Below are 18238 nucleotides of genomic sequence, written 5' to 3'. Positions count from 1 at the left end.
ACCTCTGTGAGTGTATTAATGACATCATGCTTTGGATTGCTTTGTGGAGCTTTTCTTATCCCACAGTGTCCAGCATGGGTACAATACCACACAGAAATAATAAATATAAGTATCAGTTTTCTGTGCCACTGCATATTATTGTCTCATTGCTACGCAGCAACTATTCTCTCCCTATGTATTATGCTGGCTTCACTCTCCATCCCCCTTCATGTAAACTGGATGAGATATATATGGCTTTCATTAGATTGTGCAAGATATGGCTATTTCTAAAATAATAATAATAATAATAATAATAATAATAATAATAAGAAGAAGAAGAAGAAGAAGAAGAAGAAGAAGAAGAAGACTGGAGAACAGAGATGCAAGTTTGCTCTAATTTTGATTTTGAAAAAAAATCAAGTAATTTTATCATTTTCCCATCACATGAAAGTTCTTGAAAACAGTTGTTTTCAAATAATTGTTTGCAGTTTTGGAATTTGGGGATAAAAATCATTTGGAATGTTTTATTCTGAATACAATGCTTTCAGTGCAAAAACCTGAGAGGAAAAACATTTTCCATCAGAGTTTCCAAACATTTGGAAATATCTCTCTCACACCATTGATGGAATCTTTTCAAATATTTATTCTACCTCTAGTGAGTAGATATAATTCACTTCTGAGGCATAAATTTTTGATTTGAAATTGGAATTTCGCATAAAAGTCAAAACCTCTACCTTAAGACTTGTCCAGCCCTATTCCATCCCATCAACCTGGTCCCCAAACATTCATTATGGCAAGTTCACTACTCTGCAAAAACCAACATTAATGAAGATGTGGTTAGATTCTTACCTTCCTATATTAGAGCAGATGCCTTGTGCAGCTGTTGGTCAAGAGGGCAACCCAGGAGGTATTGTCTTCTTTCCAAGAATGAAGAGATCTTTGTATAGTAGCAACTTAAGTGACCTACATCAGGCACCCAAGGTGGCAAACAAAACTTCCCTTTCCCCCTAGAAGCCTGGGACCAAATATCACTTCAGCCAGATGAGTGGAATTTAAATTTAAAAAGATAGAAGGGTGTGGTGGATAACTGTGTGGTTCATTTTGAGATACTTCCATTTGGAGGCTGCCCGAGAGAGGAGGTATTCGGATTAGAAATTTCAGGACATATTTACATTCAAGTCAAATATTATTGTCTTTTCTATAGGGTAAACACTACTAGGTCCCCAAATTCATATCAAGGTTCTTGTTCACTTCACTTTGTTAATTTCTATTGTATTCATCTAAAGGAGAATCATGTCCTTGTACAATTTCTATTTTTATATTGTCATTGTATCTTTTGTCTTTATCTTCTATACCTTAATTTGCTTTCAAGATCTCTCAAAGTACTTTTCACTTACTGTCTCTTATTCTCAGATAATCCACCTACAAAGCTATCCTTTCAAGTGTTTATGTTCCTGCACAAAACATTTATTGCGACTTTACAACTTGTTCTTTTTTTTCTTTTTGAAATTGTAGTTAAGCAATACATGAGTTTATGATTACATGTTTCAATGAACTGCAATTCCTGTTAGTGCTAACTAGTGTATCCATTGGTGAGAAATGGACTATCATCTAGAGGACCATAGGTTGCTCCCACCCAATGTAAAACATCATGAAGTTTGATGATGCTGTACACATAAGAAGATAAACATGAATGACAACTAGTTTTATCAGTTTTCCCTGAAGTATGAAAATTCTTGCACACTGTACTTTTAAAAATGAACTCCGGGACTCTATTTCATCCTAGCTGGTGAGTGGTTAGTTTAGCATGATAAAATTTCTCTTAGCTCCAAGTATCTTACAAACAAAAGCACTATGAAGAGTGATAGGCATTGTTGAGTGGAGAGGTTGCTCCTTCTCAAGGCATATTCCCAGACTGGGATAAGATGGTCTTATCCAGGTCTGACTGGAAGTGACTTATGCTTCATATGTGTATAAATGGCAAGACAAGACTGTCATCTGCTGTTAGACAAAAAAGAAATTCCCCTTTTCTGCAACCCCTGCAGCAGCGTGTGAACTTGAGTTAATTTGTTAGGCTAAATTTAAGCACAACAGGGTACCAGTGCAAACTCCTAAACAGACAGGGACAAGCTAGCTAGTCAGTATTTTGATCTCAATCCCTGGGTCTGGCAACATCTGAGAATGACACTCTGTGTTTATTTGATAGCAACACTTGGTAAATATTGAATTGTGCTAGTCTATCATCAACACAGGTGTTGTTTTTTCTGTAAATACCCAAATGCTGTGGTTACTGCTGCTTACTCTTTCATATGAGTCACTTCTGCAAAGCTTCCCAAGGTGCATCTTTAGTAAACTCTGATTCATCGGAAGAAAACATATGCAATGCCTGGATGCCGGAAGTGTCTTGTAAAATACAAAGAAATTCATAAAGAAAGGGAAAATCATCTCTATAGTACTGTATTAGAGACACTTTCAGAATAAAGGAGATGAACTGTGTCTTTGCTGCTTAGAAATCTATTTCTGCTTATGGGTCATATTTATTGAGATACAGCAATTATTCCAGGAAGTATTACCTAATGAAACCTGTAAACAGAAGAAAGAACTATCCATCATTTTTAAATAAGGTAAATTATCTAAAAAGTGCCAGTTTCATTTGATTATTTTTGGTTTTTTAAAACTTAGTAACATAAGCCCATGTTGTTAAAAAGTTTGATCTCCCCCACCCCCACCCCCACCCCCCATCCTAATTCTGCTTCTGTTTCTGCTTCCTAATGTCAGGATAGGTTCTCAGAATTATGGGCCTTTTTTGTCAAATGTATTTTATTCCCATGTATAAATTGGATTGCAGTTTTGGGAGATGAATCAGTGTGGTGTAGTTTTCCAATTCTTGCTTGCTTCTATCCAATCTTCATTTTTCTTTAGAGACCAGAGTTTGAATCACAACTCAGCCACAGAATAACTTTGAGGAAGTTACACTCTCACAGCCTTACTCTCACAGCCTTAGAGGAAAGCAATATCTTGCCAATAAAACCCTATGATAGTGTCACCATAAATTGGAACTGACTTGAACAACAGCAGCTTCAGGAGGCAGATAAGAGCAAAAACAGTTCATAATCTTTATGCACTGTGTTTTTCTTTCTTCACAGACTCAGAAATAAAGTAGGAAGAACTTCAATGCAAATCTGTGTAGCTCTTCTGCTACTCAAAAATATTTTACTGTTTTCCCAACCCCATCCTCATGAGATCAAGGAGAGCACACCTTTGTGTCTTATCTTAATAATACCTCAATACAATTCAAAGAGACTTTGTCCAGATTTGCCTTGGAAAGTATCACAGATACTGTTTCCTTGCACTCAATAGACAGGACAGTTTGTCCTAATGGGTACTTTCCCCCCTAAAACTATCCCTAACACAGACCAGTTTCTTCAATACCACAGTGAGGAGAAGCCATAAAGAAGCAGTTATTTCCATACAGAAAGGAATTATGAGCTGTGGCCCTGAAAACTGGAAAAAATGTACTTATGGTTTTCAGGGCTATTTTGTCATTGCAATTATCATATAGGAGACACTAAAGGAAACTCTTAAAGACTTTACAACTGAATGACATGGGAAGAACACTATATCAGCAGGTGAAAATATTTATTGCCAGTCACCAGAATTCCATAAAAGCAATGTACACGTCATGTGGTACAGACGCAACAAGATATATTTGGCTTAGAATCATGAATATACAGGGTAGCCACTGCATCAAATGTAGGTGTACATTTTTATATCACTTACATGAGAATGGTATTTCTTGCACTACTGGACATATATGTTGACCCATAAATAATTAAACTATACAGACTTAGCTTAGGCGACAGACATCTAACTTCTTAGCCTGATGCTGAATATCACATCCATAGGTATTTCTCTGCTAATGTTTACTGAACGCTATGAGTAATTTTCATGTACAGTGCTTTTACCAACAATTAAATTCTTCTGTATTAATCATAAATTATATACAGGAATCAACCAAATTCTATAATGAAATCAAACTGCATCTAATGCATTTAACGTTCATGCACAATTCCACACACAACAGAAAGATCAAAGAAAAAGAATAAACTTCTGCATTTCATAAGAAGGAATCAATCAATAATCAATCGGAAAAGAGATCTGAAAAAATCATTAGCAACATATGGAATAGATTAAAAGGTAGAGTATTAATAAATCATGCACTGCAAACAATCTACATTTCTTGATGGAGAAAGTAAAACATGCACAACCAAAGTTCAGTTAAAGAGAGAAAAATTCAAACTAAGTCTTGTTCATGCTTTCCTGAAGTTCCATTGGTTAAACTTGCATCCACCCAATGGGAATTTCCCAAAGGTAATTAACTAACCACGTACATGTTTATGTGTAAGGTTTCTTTATATGACACCAAAAACTGTTGGCTGAACTGGCTTACCCCATTAGACAATGGCACGTATATGACACAAAACATGACCCTTGTTTCTATACTGTTAATTCATTTTTCAGGGGATCAGAAATTAAGAGAAATCATAAGAGAAGGTGTTCTTGGATTCAAGAAAGCAAAAAAAAAAGGACAAACAATCTCTTATAAAGGTCAAAAGTATTGGTTATATCAGACATGAAGGCTCAGGATTTCTATGAGAGGTTCAGAAAGGAACTAGAGCCAGATAAAAGATCAGAGGACAAAGGAGAAAGAGAACACTGGGAGGTTAGGAGGAGATGACAACCTCAATAGATTCTGGACAAAGAATGCCTTCAACTACAGTGGCTTGCCAGTCCACATGATGAAGAATTGGATGATCACCTACTATTTCAGAAATGAAGACGCCGAGTATACTTTCTTTAAATATAAATGGACTAAATGTGCCAAATAAGAGTTTTTCATTATTTGCGATTACCAGAAACAAAAAGAAAATCCCATTTAAGACTTATGGATTATAAAAACGATGGCTCTGGCACAATTGCCAGATCCTCCCAAACTTGCAGAAGAAATTTAGCACTGTAATAATTAGAGATGGACAAATTGATTAGGCTTATATAATCACCAGATTCTTCCAAATTTAAAGAAGAACGCCAGTCTTTTATTGACTATTTAAAAGAAGAAGAAAAATGAAAATATCGGGTTTTCTATAGCACCAAGGGAAAATTAATAGTACAGGGATGAAGAAATAACAACAAAAGAAATAGAGAAGTCAGTAAGAAGAACAACAGGATCCCCAATGGTATCCAAAGGATCCTGGAAAGTTAATCTACCAGAATTAAGAAGTTTTTTATGACAAAAAGAATAGATTTTTAAAAAATATATTTTGCAGAGGCAGTGTAGGAAGCATTAGTTGGGGCTTTCTATTTTCCATTTCTGAACTTTTCTATCTCTTGTTTCAAAACACTGTAAATCCACTTTTCTATCCTGTTTTAGATTAGAAAAAAATGTTTTTTTTATTTCTCTTTTCTTTTTTAACATCACAGAAACCTATTTAATATTAGACAGCAATGAAAGATGACAAAAGATTTTAAGAACAGCCCCATTCTTTATCCACACTACTGCCTTTCTTCATTTGTCATATATTTGCAATAAAAATTATATTGAAAAGAAAGTAAAGGGAAAGACAGCAACTTGAATGGCTTTGCCTTTATGGATGGATGGATGGATGGATGGATGGAAGGAGGGAGGGAAGGAGGGAGGGAAGGAGGGAGACCCACATGATAGCCATAAATGAATCTTTCTGATCCAATGTGTCTATGCATGCAGAAATTCTCAAGTGAGTATGGAAGCATACCCAAGAAGAGTTCCTAAATTGTCCCTAAATTATTACAAAAAAAATTTGTAACATAAATACAAAACTATAGGAAATACCATGCAAACATCATGCCCTATCTTTGATTGATGGAAAGTCATTACAAAATAAACAAAAGATGGACATATAATATATAAATTGTAATTTGTGATTTTTCACACCCCTTTTCAGCAGGCATTTAGCTTTTTTCTTGTCAGAAGTGACTTGAGAAACAAGTAAAATAATGATCCAGAATTCTATATGTATGTATATATTAATGTAGTTCCTTGAAGCCTTCATAAATATTTTGGGGTAGGAAAATATGCCTTATGATTTAGTCACGTATTTGCACAGTTTCTGCATTGTAGTGTTCCATGTAAAATTGCAAGAAGTTTGAAATGTTGCTAAGACTGGTGATGTCACTGCAGTTTTCATGTATTACACTTAGATGTCCATTTCTTAAATGTATGAGCAGTTTTAATGTGTACACTTATAATACTGATATGTAAATGTGACACTTGTGTGGAAACACATATATTACACATCTACACTTAGCAGAGGCCAGGAATGAATGTATTTTCATGTTCAGCAGAAACATTGTGACAAATCCAAGATTGCTTCTTGTATTGTGTGAAATGACCCACTACCTCAGAAATATGTTGTATGTGTGACAACAGTGTTAAACATAGACTACTTACTATTAGATGTTCTAACTTGGAAGTAAATCCCATCCCCACTCCAATGGTGTTTTTCATTTTTAACTTTTATTCTCAATGAATTAAATTACATTAGTCTTTCACAATTCAGTATTGCAGTGATGGGATCTTCCATGATCTATTTGAAAAGGGACAACTGGATAATACTAAGGTGGAGTATGATTCATTCATCAGCATTAAGCAAAAAGGATATCAAACCAAAGCTGCCATACATTTCATAGTGCTTTCTTCAGAGGACACCCAATGAGTTTAATATGTCACCTGAAAGACCAATCTGATGCAAGCATATTGAGAGTCACATCCCAAGACAATCATATCTCCAGCAGCACTGCATTTTCCCTGACATTTTGCAGCATATCTTTATCCTATAAAGTAGTAATGACAATGCATGCAACAAAAATATACTTTATCACTGTATGTAAATATTAGCTTTATTCATGCAAAATGCCTACAAAACTCTGGCAAATGTAAATTATTTTAATAGTATCATTTTATTTTAGCCCAGTCACAGAAACTGTTCTTCAAGGTTCCATGATTATATAGTAGAGAACATTTTAAACCTACTGAAAGGTTTCCAGCACACATATTCCAAATTCCTATTAATTTGATTTTATAAGGATTTAATGAAAGAAGCTTATTCTTTGCTGCGGTTCCGTGTTCTGCTAATGATGGAAGAGAAGAGGCCAGTTTTGGGTGGTGGCCCCATCAGCATTGGAGCTTGGTTCTTGTGGGTAATTTTTATCTGGTGAAAGAAAAAATATATGTTGTATTATATAATTGCAGGATGCAGTGACATCAAGCTTTGTTATTAACAGTTCATAAACTTTTGAAATTTTTTTTTAAAGAAAGGTACTGCGTAACTCTGACTTCCTCATCCTGACACATATAAAATGTTATTATTATTGTTATCTAGACAACTCTAACTTATGGAAACCCTGTGATTTAATGGAAGTCAGCTCACCATCAACAGTCCTGCCCAGGTCTTGCAGACTCAGGTCCTTCACTTCCTTGATTGAGTCTACTCATCTGAAATGTGGTCTTTCTCTTTCCATACTGCCTTTTTGGTTAACAAGTATTACCTTTTCAAAGTAATAATTTCATCTCATAACATTTTCAAAGCATGACAGTCTAAGTTTAGTTATCCTGACTTCTAGGGAGAGTTTGAGCTGTATTTGCTCTCGGACTGATTTATGTTTCTTTTTGGCAGTGCAGGGTATCAGCAGAATTCTCCTCCAGCACCATATTACAAATTGTTGATTCTCTTTCTATCAGCTTCTTTCACTGTAGATCCGGCAGCCACGCCTAACTATAATATGCAGGCTAGGATGGAAATTAGGGTCCACTTTGCTTTAGGAGCACCATAAGTTAGAAACACTTTGTAGGCACAAAAGATCAAAATCTGGAAAGTGCCAGGTTGGAAAGGTGAGATGAGTCAATTTTCACAGGGTTATTGACTATCAGAAAAAGAAAAACCCCAATTCACACAGTAATATTTGGTGAAAGAAAAAAATATATGTTGTATTATATAATTGCAGGATGCAGTGACATCAAGCTTTGTTATTACTAGTTCATAAACTTTTGAATTTTTTTTATTAATTGTTCATTTCATATATACATTCTTTATTCTGTCTTTAAAATATTTTGAAATGCAGTTATCATAAAACACAACCAAAATACATTAAAAGTACAAAATAAAACATAGCCTTTACGTAAACCAACAAACATTTGGAAGGTAAAATTCTGCAGGAATAGAAATGTCAACCAATGGATATAAAAATCAGAAAGGGGATTGCTTATGCTTCCGGATGGTTGTATGGGGAATTTTAGATTGATTTTAACTTTATTGTTTATAATATGGAAGTTGTTAAGGAGAAATCTTGAAACTTTTATTATCTGTTTTAGTTAATGGTTTTATGTTACTACGCATATTTTTAAAGATGATGTGAGCTGCCTTGGGTCTGCTCTGGCAGAAAAATCTCTGAAATAATAACAATAACAACAATTATTATTTGAAACATAACACGAATAGTACACAGCAAACAAGATCAGTATGCTGGTTGTTGTATTGGATCACACCTTGGACATTTCCCAAGTGTCTAGGACTGTGTGATGTATCGGTGAATAATGCGTGCATATCCCAGTAGGGTGATCTTTTGCAGCTCGCAGATGGTAATTTTGTCATTGCAGATTGAGTTTAAGTGCAGACCAAGGTCTTTAGGCATTGTATCCAGTGTGCCGATCACCACTGGGACCACCTTTACTGGCTTGTGCCAGAGTCTTTGCAGTTCAATCTTTAAATACTCATATCATGTCAGCTTTTCCAGTTGTTTCTCTTCGATCCTACTGTCGCCTGGGATTGCAACAATGACGATCCATACTTATTGTTGTTGAGGTTGTTGTTGTTGTTGTTGTTGTTGTTATTAATTTTACAGCATTGAGCCAGTTACTGACAGGGCCTGTTTCTTGTTTACTTCATCTGTATCTCCCCAGGTGAATTCTGAAACACCATGGGTAATTATAATTCTAAAGTAGTATTGTCAAGGGTGGAAACATTTTATTTTGGATGTTTACAAGATTATCCAGCAATATCTAAAGTGGTTTATATATAGTCAAGTATCCTTTATCCACAATTCCCAAAACTTAAATGCTCCAAAATTTGAAACATCTGGAGCTACAGCATGTATGTACCTGAACTGTATTTGTGAGGTTGAAGAAAGAAACACACAAGGATCTGTCAAATGGATGGAATCAATACTATCTCCCATTTCACAGATTCTTGAGTCTGTCTCTAGCTAAATGAATGCCTTGAAGGCAGAAGCACATGGCTGCGAGCCTCACTACCACTGCTATTGGAGATGGCTGCTGTTACTGGGCTCCTATTCACAGAACAGTTGTATTGAAAAGGTATTGAAATCCAGGCTGTGGTGGTGGAAGCATGGGATTGAAGAAAAGGGAGCTATTAAAAATGGGGTTGCCCTCCTGGCCAAGGTTGGAGACAGGCACCAGCACCAATGCTGCAGTGTCCTACTCTACACCTCATTTCAGCTAATGGTGGAAGAAGTGGAGCCACTACCTGTAAAGGTTTAATTGCAAATATGGTCATGCCATCTCCATCCTCTCTTCCTTCCAACCCTCTCCTATCCTGGAAGTGGTAAAACAAAACAAAAGATGTGCCTGAAGGCTGAGACTTTACTGCTGCTTACCTATGTCATTTTATATACAGGTATCCATACTGTATTTAGAAAAAATGAAAACATCCAAAATATGGATGTTGTACATTAAGGGTACTTTGATTATTATGTACAAGTTGAAATTGCATTACATCAGTGCTATATATTCTGACTTAAGGCACTAGGGATGTCAAGGGCCACTATGTGTCTGATCCCAGGCCTTCTCAAGAGCAGGTTACTGTATACAGGTCCAAACAGTTATAAGTCAAGTGCCACATGTTTTCCAACTGCTAGCTGTGGATGTCTCATCCCTTAGTCACCTGTTATATCCCACCTTTGGCAAAGCTGTGAGTCGGAACTGTTTCTCATATAATTTGCTGTTGCAGGATGGGGTAATAATGAATTTTGTACACATCATGTATTAAAAATAGGCACTTAATTACAGTAGCATGTCTTATTTATACTTCCCTTAATCACATTGTTCATTGCTCTTAACATGAACTTCAATGCTCCATTTCAAAATAACCACTAGAAATTAAAGTCAAAATCTAATGCACTAAAAAGGTCAAAAATGATGAAGTAGCATTCCAATTTGTTAATTAATTGATAGTAAAATCAAATCAAATATTGAAAGGCTTGTTTAAAACACTGCAAAAGAGTACTTTATAGCTACCCACTTTGATTTCTTTGATATAAAACTAGAAATCACCTTAAATGAGACAACCTTAGCATAGATTATGTCTCCAATTTTCTCTAATTCAAGTCTAAATTAGAGAAGACATTTTATGAATGTATGCTATGCTCAAAGCTAATTGAAAGCAATTATCAAAGTGGCATTTTGTCTGTGACTTTAAGATACATTGTAAGATAATAAATGATTCTCATTATGTAATAAAAAGGTCACATCTTGCCTTTAGGCTAGTGACGTTAACAGTTTTTCAAAAGCTATCTGAGACATTTTCTTTAGTGAACTACGACTAATACAAGAACCATCACTTATTAAATATCAGTTGTCATCTGCACAGTATCCACATCACAAATGAGTATTTCTTTCAAAAAGAAACACCACCTCATTAAAATTGGCAAAAAATATATCTCTTAAAGTGCATACCTGACATTTTCAAGCTAAAATGAATATCCTTCACTTGTCATTCACTAATAGTAATGAAACAAAAAAAGTGTACACTAAGAAGAGAGGCTCATTAAAATGGGGAATGGTCTGCTTCTTAGGGTGGAAAATTACTTTATAGTCAAATAGAAACAGAAATATAAAAATCTCAACAGAATAAGTGTTGTTGCATCTTAACTTATTCTTAACTCTTGTTGCATCTTAACTTATTTTCCCATGGAATAATTGATGTACAACACACCAGAACTGTATGTATTATTCTATTAGGATCACTATATCTAAGAGGTTTATCTTATAGTCCCTTATAAAGAGTAAACCTCTTTGAATTCAATGAAGTGCACTTTTGAGCTATGACTGTGTAGAATGGGTTTGAATCCCTATCCAGCTAGAGAAAACCCACCCTTTTGAACAACTCTTGCAGAGAAAACTCTATCTATCTCACACTAATATACAGTAGCTCCTGATTTGTGCTTTGTGTATTGCTGCCCATGCTTGGTGATCCATTCCAAAGTTTTAAAATATAGATTTTTGTGACAGTTAACTTAAAACAATTTCTTAGCAATGCCTTTGCATCAACAGAAATTAAATCTAATTAGTTTGGCATTAATTAAGCTGTAATAATATACTCTAGCATCACTCCTAAATAGTTTGATCCATTTCCCCTTCACAGAGGTAAATTGGAAAACATGGTCGTGTCATCATAATTTGTAAACACACTGAGAAAACGACAGAGCTGCAAAATTAAAATAAATGATTAATGACATTTTTCATGTTTTATACTAATAGGTATTGCTGAGTTTTTAAATTAATAAAGTTGTCAAGCTTGGGGTTGTTACAGGATCCAGCAAAGAACTTAACTGAAAATTATGTATTCCATAGACACCAAAAGATGACACTTTGGAATATTTTAAATTTAATTAGTAGGTGCAATTGTTTTGCCCCTCCCCCACCTTTAAACCACTGTAAATTAATTGGCAATTAGTCACAACTAATTCTTTTCTTAACATTCTGAACTGGAAAGATAGGTGATTACATCTCGGCACAGTTGTCAAAGGTGCAGAAAGCACACATGCAGTAAATTGCATTGTCAATTATACAAAGATGAAGAAGAAGAACCTGTTGTGTAATTATGAAAAAAATGTGCATAGGTAAACAAAAATAATCTATGCACATTATAATGGGAGGCATACCAAAATAATACCTGTTTACCCAATAGTGTCAAGCTTCAAATGTATGCAAACAAGAGAAGTTCCTACAAAGTTAAGTAAGATATAGACAAGTTTGTACATTTATATGTTTATATGTAGTTAGTTATATTATTTCTTCTACTCTATAACATTCTTCCTAGGATCAGGGATTGACTCTATCACTTCTGAGCAGCTTTGATTTGGGAAGATGAGTGGATTGTACCCAAGCACTGTGCCGGAATCATCAAATTTTGTCACCAAAGAGTTCCCAAACACACTGCAGCCCAGAGTTAGTATCCCATATGCAAAAGAAACCTAGTTCATATGATAAGAAGTGGTCACATTGGACAGGGATCTCTTTCAACTCTGCTTAGACTTGCAACTATTCCTTTGGCCTTAGAAGCAGATGAAATTTTAGATAAGAATATAGGTTTTATATTTCTCCCAATAATGGAATGACGTCATGAAATACCTGTTTGGGTTACCAAACACAATGCTATTGAGTAAAAGCAGAGTTCTACCTAGTTATGGCATTTCCACTGATCTCATTTTAGCAGTTTATCCTTAGGAAACTCAATGTTCCAACTACAGGAGCACCTCCAGGCAGTTAGAAGAGGCCCATTTCAGCACACACTGTGCCAATGTAACATATGTGTCCCTGAAACTTATGAACGTATGTAGTGTAATCTATATTGTGATCTGCGATGTCATTTCTTAGTCCTCTTCTTGTTAATCTATGAGAGACTGACAATGTACTGTCTTCTTATGTTACTATGAGTATGTGGATTTATTTTGTGAAAAGGTACCTTTATTTTCTTTTTATTGTTCTCTGTCATTACAATTTTTAATTCGAAGAGGCCATGAGACCATACAAACAAAGGACCTCAATGAGCATAACCAGTTCAGATCAGGCACGTATTGGAATTCTTTACCTTGGAGGTGAACAATTTACAGGTTTTCTAAACGTTGGGCTCTTAACTCCCACCACAGCTAGATTAATCAGAGAAACATTCATACCCCAATGTAAGTATTTCTGTAGGCTTGGTTTATCAGAAGATAGAGCAGGACTATAAGTTGTAGCTTGATAACTATTATGTATTCTTTTAACACAAATAACACAAATAAACATGCTGTTTTAAATGGCACAGCTTACACAAACCTTATAATGTCTAGGCACACTTCATATAGTCAGACTTTTACCTTTTTTAGACCCATATCATAGAGTTATAATTCCCCTTCTGGAGGGTATATTTACATCAATTTCTACACCAGCATTTATTTTCATTCTTTCTGGAGATGCCATTGGTTCAGCACCACTGAAATAACATATTGCCTTAGGAACACATGCCTATTTATTCATCTTTTCCTGATATTTACTGGGAGGGGATATTTAAAAATCAAATTGGGAGTAGAAAATGTGGTTTCCTGTGTGCTGGAAAAATACAATGAGGAAAGTTCCTCCATGTAGAGAATCTTTGAGATGTGGGACTTTGTGTGGTTTCTGTTTCTGGTAGAGAAATTTTATTTTCTGTCATTTTGTACACCTTTTTTTTTTTTGCTTCGTGTAGAAAAGGCCTGGACTTTGAATAGTCTTTTGTTTGCATTGAATCCCAGATTGGATGCATTTCTACAATGGCATGGGAGCCAAAATCGACTGAAAGCTGCACAGAAACCTTCCTGTCATCTTGAATGGCATACATTACCCACCAAAAGGTTTGCCCTGTTTATTTAGATTTTGGATACTTAATTCTGTTGTGGGTACATTCTATGGAATCCTGGGGTTTTCTGTTTGGTAAGACACTATAACTCTCTAGTAGAGAATTGTAAACTATAAATCCTAGTATTCCATAGGATCATATTACTGCAGTTACAGTGGAATCACAGTTCTATAATTTTGCAGTGTGAAAGGATTCTGAAATATTGAGGAGATAATATGTTTCATTTCACACACTATAGCAAATGTCTTTATGATACTCTCATTCTTCTCACCAATTTTATCTGTTATACTTACTGTGCAAGGTGTTTGCATCCATGGTTCCCCATCAACCTGCATTGGCAGAGCCTTGCTGGTCCTAAAGGAAAAGAGGTAAAGAAAAAAATTAGTGTCCAGAAAAAACAAAGTTACTCTTCTAAGCAGAAAACACACTCCCCCATTCCACCTGGAAACATCCTACATTGTACATGTATCACAAAGAACCACAGGTGTCATTTTAAGGCTTGCCCTACTAAACTTAGAAACATACCTTACCTCATCACAATAACTACTATGCATGGATCTAGAAAGACAGCTTGAAAAAGTTACCATTTACAACTCCCAAATTCACTCAGGTAACATAACCAGTGACAACATCCCTCACTTTCAAACACTGTCAGTTAAACATTGACAGGCAACCAATTCTTGCCTCAGTCAACCTTTGAAGCATATAGAATTGCTTCAATATATCTTTCTACTGTGAGTCAGGGAGCCAGTATGATGTACCGGTTAGACTGCTGGACTATGACTGTGGACATCTAATTCCTACTTGGCCATGAAAACCCATTGGGTGGGTTTGAACTGAATCAGCCTCAGAGGAAGACAAAAAGGAAGCTGTTATTGAACAAATCATGCCAAGAAAACACTGGGTTCACCTTTAAATCATTTTAGACTTGAAGGAGACACAATAACCAGTGCCTCTTTGAAAACATTGAGAAAGTGGATTGAAGAATGGCTGGCTTCAACACCTGCAGACTCAGTTACCCTCCCTGCCAAATCAATGAAGGGGGGTGCTGTGCACATTTGGTGCACAAAGGCACTGTTGTGCTTGCACCTAACCTATTAAGTGATGCAAGTCACTAGTCAGCCTCTTCTCTGCATGTGGCCCTTCTGTCACCCTTTAGGAAGCATAACCTTCATGATAGTAACCTTCAGGGGTTGAAGTTGAAAGTCTTTACAATGTTCAGATTGCCCTTGTACATGTTTCACCACCACCTATTCCATGTAAACCCCATACAGTGAAAAGGGCAATGAACTTACTTTTCAAGTGCCTATCTAATGTAGCCAAAACAGAGCAGACTGGGGGGGGGGGGGGGGGGAGGCGGACTATAGTTTGAAACAAATGAATGAAACCCAATACACACTACATACATCTTATTATATGAAGGAACAATACCATATTTAAAATGAAGAACAAATTTAACCAACATAAACTTACCAGTATTTCAATGGGAAGTGTTGGTCTGCTTTTGGCTGATGACATACTCAAGTTAATTACAATTGTGTGTCTTCAAGGTTAGCGTAACCCTAAGTATAAAGTTTAAGGCAAGGACTAGGTAAATGACCGTGGAGGGTCGCATCCGACCTGCGGGACTTAGTTTGAGGACCCCTGTATTATAAGATCCCAACTGCTTTGTTGACCATTATTAACACATTTACATTTATGTAGGGAGATACACATACTTTCGTACCTGATAATAACAGATGAACATTGAGCAAGACGTTTTCCGGCACTTTTCAGCCCAGTGTATATTTGGCCCATCTCCATGGCACCTTCCAAACCAACTACTTCTACCAACTGATCGCTAAGATCTGAAAACAAAACAAACAGTTCTTAGACCAGAAGTAGAAGTCAGAGAAATTGTGGATGATATTGAACAGACCTATTTGTCTCATTTTCCGCATCCTCTCAGTTAACATCTAATAATAAAAATGTGCAATGCAAAACATGTTTTTAATTATTAAAGTTGCATGGAACAGAGGGAGAAGAGGAGGAGAAAAGCAGACAGTTGTGTATTCCCTGTAATCTCTAGTTTTGGCTCCAGAGTCAAGTTAAAATTCTTGAATATAGTTAGTGTAAAACTAAAATTGAGAAAACTTGCTTTTGGTATTCAGATGAAAACTACACCATGGCTCTTGGTCTTTCTCCATGCCTATTTCAGCCCTTCATACTTCAGCTTACACATTTCCCAAATATCTCTTAATATACAAACTCTTGCAGCTGCACCCAACATTTATTTGAATAATGTTGTAGGGGGATCCTTGGGACTCATAATGACACCCCTAAATATACAACATGAAAGCCCAGCATTTGGGGATGGGAAAAATACTCTTGAATGACTAATTTCACAGTTTCAGTTCCCCCATTCTATTTTTTATGATTATTTTTATCAAGACAGAGTAAAACAAAACTTACATACAAAAAACAAAACAAAATATTAAAAATACTTTTTTCTAGAATAATACTACAACATCCTAAATATTTAAAAAATCCAATAATTACAAACTACAAACAATCTATGAGTCCCCTTCGGGGTGAGAAGGGCGGCATATAAATGTCGTAAATAAATAAAATAAATAAAATAAATAAAATATGTTAGCTAATCTAAGGGATTTACATTCTGTGTCTCATGGTTATATTCTCTCAATTTTCTACAGTCATTTAGTAAAAAGGAGCCATTGGTACATCCTTTCCCCACATAATAACACACTTCTAGACCAAAAAAAAGTGATGGAGATTTGGTCCCATATTTGCTCGAGGGACACAATAAATAGGTCCCAGGCTTCCTTAAAGTTAGAGATTTCTCAATCAATGTAGTAAATTTATCAATTTCTGCAAGTTTACTTATTTTCATAAACCAATCATCTTGAGATGAAATGAGACTATCTTTGAGCATAGGTTATTCCTGCTGCTGTTATCATGTATGGCAATAACCTTCCATATTTTCTATCGAGTTACTCATCTAACATCCCAAGCATAGAGTTAAGATTACATTTTAAATTTAACTTTAACAATTTCTTCTAAAGTCATATTTGTGCCCAGTATTTCTGTATGCCCACTTAACCATACAATCTTTCACCTGTTCCTCCTCCATTTCATATTTTCATAACAACAATTTCTCTCATTCTAAAACAGAACCTCTAAAGCCAAATAATTAACCGAGAAAGATTCAACCTAACTTCCAGCTTCTTGAAATGGCAGCCAAAGCACTGTGACTTCTGAGCACTGGAAGGTGCCCAACTCTTGAAATAAAAGAGGAAAGCAATATTGATAGTGGGATGTTGTGGGATGCTGTCCCAAACAAAGTAGACACAATGAATCGGTGGAATTGATTCACTAGTCAATTTTGGGGCTTGTAGTTTGGGGAGTCACTAGAGGTCTAAGCACATGAATTCTATATAGCGCTACCTAAACTGCATTATCTCAAGGCACCAGATCCTTTGTGATCTTGGAAGCTCAACAAGTCTGTTTAGTACTTGGAAGGGAGACCACCAAGGAATCGCTGTAGGCTATATTTCAGAGAAAAGAATTAGAAAAATCACATTTGAGTATTCTTTGCCTGAGTCCCCTTCTACACTGGAATTGATTCACTAGTCAATTTTGGAGCTTGTAGTTTGGGGAGTCACTAGAGGTCTAAGCACATGAATTCTATATAGCGCTACCTAAACTGCATTATCTCAAGGCACCAGATCCTTTGTGACCTTGGAAGCTCAACAAGTCTGTTTAGTACTTGGAAGGGAGACCACCAAGGAATCGCTGTAGGCTATATTTCAGAGAAAAGAATTAGAAAAATCACATTTGAGTATTCTTTGCCTGAGTCCCCTTCTACACTGCCATATAATCCAGTTAAAAGCAGACAATCTGTATTTTATATGGTAGTGTAGAAGGGCCCTACGAAAAGTCTACAGGCACCCTGAAGACACATAACACACAAACCTGATTGAACCATCTTTTTTGCTTTTATGTTGGCACTTGTTACTGAGGTTTTTGGTCCTAAAGCATAAGATGTAGGCTCTCCTATCATAGACTGTATGATATAGCAAATTTTAGAAATGGGGTGAAAGACTGAGATAGACACAAAAATCACCCAACAGGTTGTACAGTCATAACAGGCATCTTCCACTTCTAGATAGCACTACCTAAACTGCATGCTTTTTATTTTACATAAAATGGAACATGGGTAGAGTATAAAACTTAGCACATCTTGCTTCTGCAGTATATGTCCAAGCTTGAGTCAAGCTTGAATAAAACTACTCAGCTCAGGGACTCCCCCTCCCTATTATTATTTTATCATGCCCTTGGTTTCTTGAGAGCCTGTTGGCTCTATGCTGAACTTTGTCCATGACATGAAGACTTTCACTTGTTTTCAGCGTAAATGACCGATCAGACTGTGTGGGAATGTTTGCACAGCACCATGCGGCTCATGCCCTCTTCCACAAACCAAACTACTTCATGCGTCTCTTCAGATTAGCACTGTCAGTAAACACAGCGAGCTCTCATGAGTGACTGCTGAT

General features: G+C 36.0%; 1 protein-coding gene across 3 annotated transcripts in view; it reads right to left on the bottom strand.

Moving 5' to 3' along the window:
* Positions 1–3601: 3601 nt before the first annotated feature.
* Positions 3602–18238, bottom strand: part of DGKB (diacylglycerol kinase beta) — a 305929-nt gene continuing 291292 nt past the window's right edge. For all 3 annotated transcript variants that reach the window (XM_060782155.2, XM_060782153.2, XM_060782156.2), the window contains 3 exons: positions 15415–15535; positions 13982–14042; positions 3602–7226 (listed from right to left, as the gene is read on the bottom strand). In XM_060782155.2, the coding sequence (XP_060638138.2) occupies positions 7119–7226; positions 13982–14042; positions 15415–15535 (290 nt within the window). In that variant the 3' untranslated portion in view covers positions 3602–7118. The remainder of the gene's footprint in view (positions 7227–13981; positions 14043–15414; positions 15536–18238) is intronic.

Source organism: Anolis sagrei, chromosome 6 (genome assembly GCF_037176765.1).
Source record: "Anolis sagrei isolate rAnoSag1 chromosome 6, rAnoSag1.mat, whole genome shotgun sequence".
Taxonomy (NCBI): domain Eukaryota; kingdom Metazoa; phylum Chordata; class Lepidosauria; order Squamata; family Dactyloidae; genus Anolis; species Anolis sagrei.
This window is presented reverse-complemented; position numbering and strand designations above follow the sequence as displayed.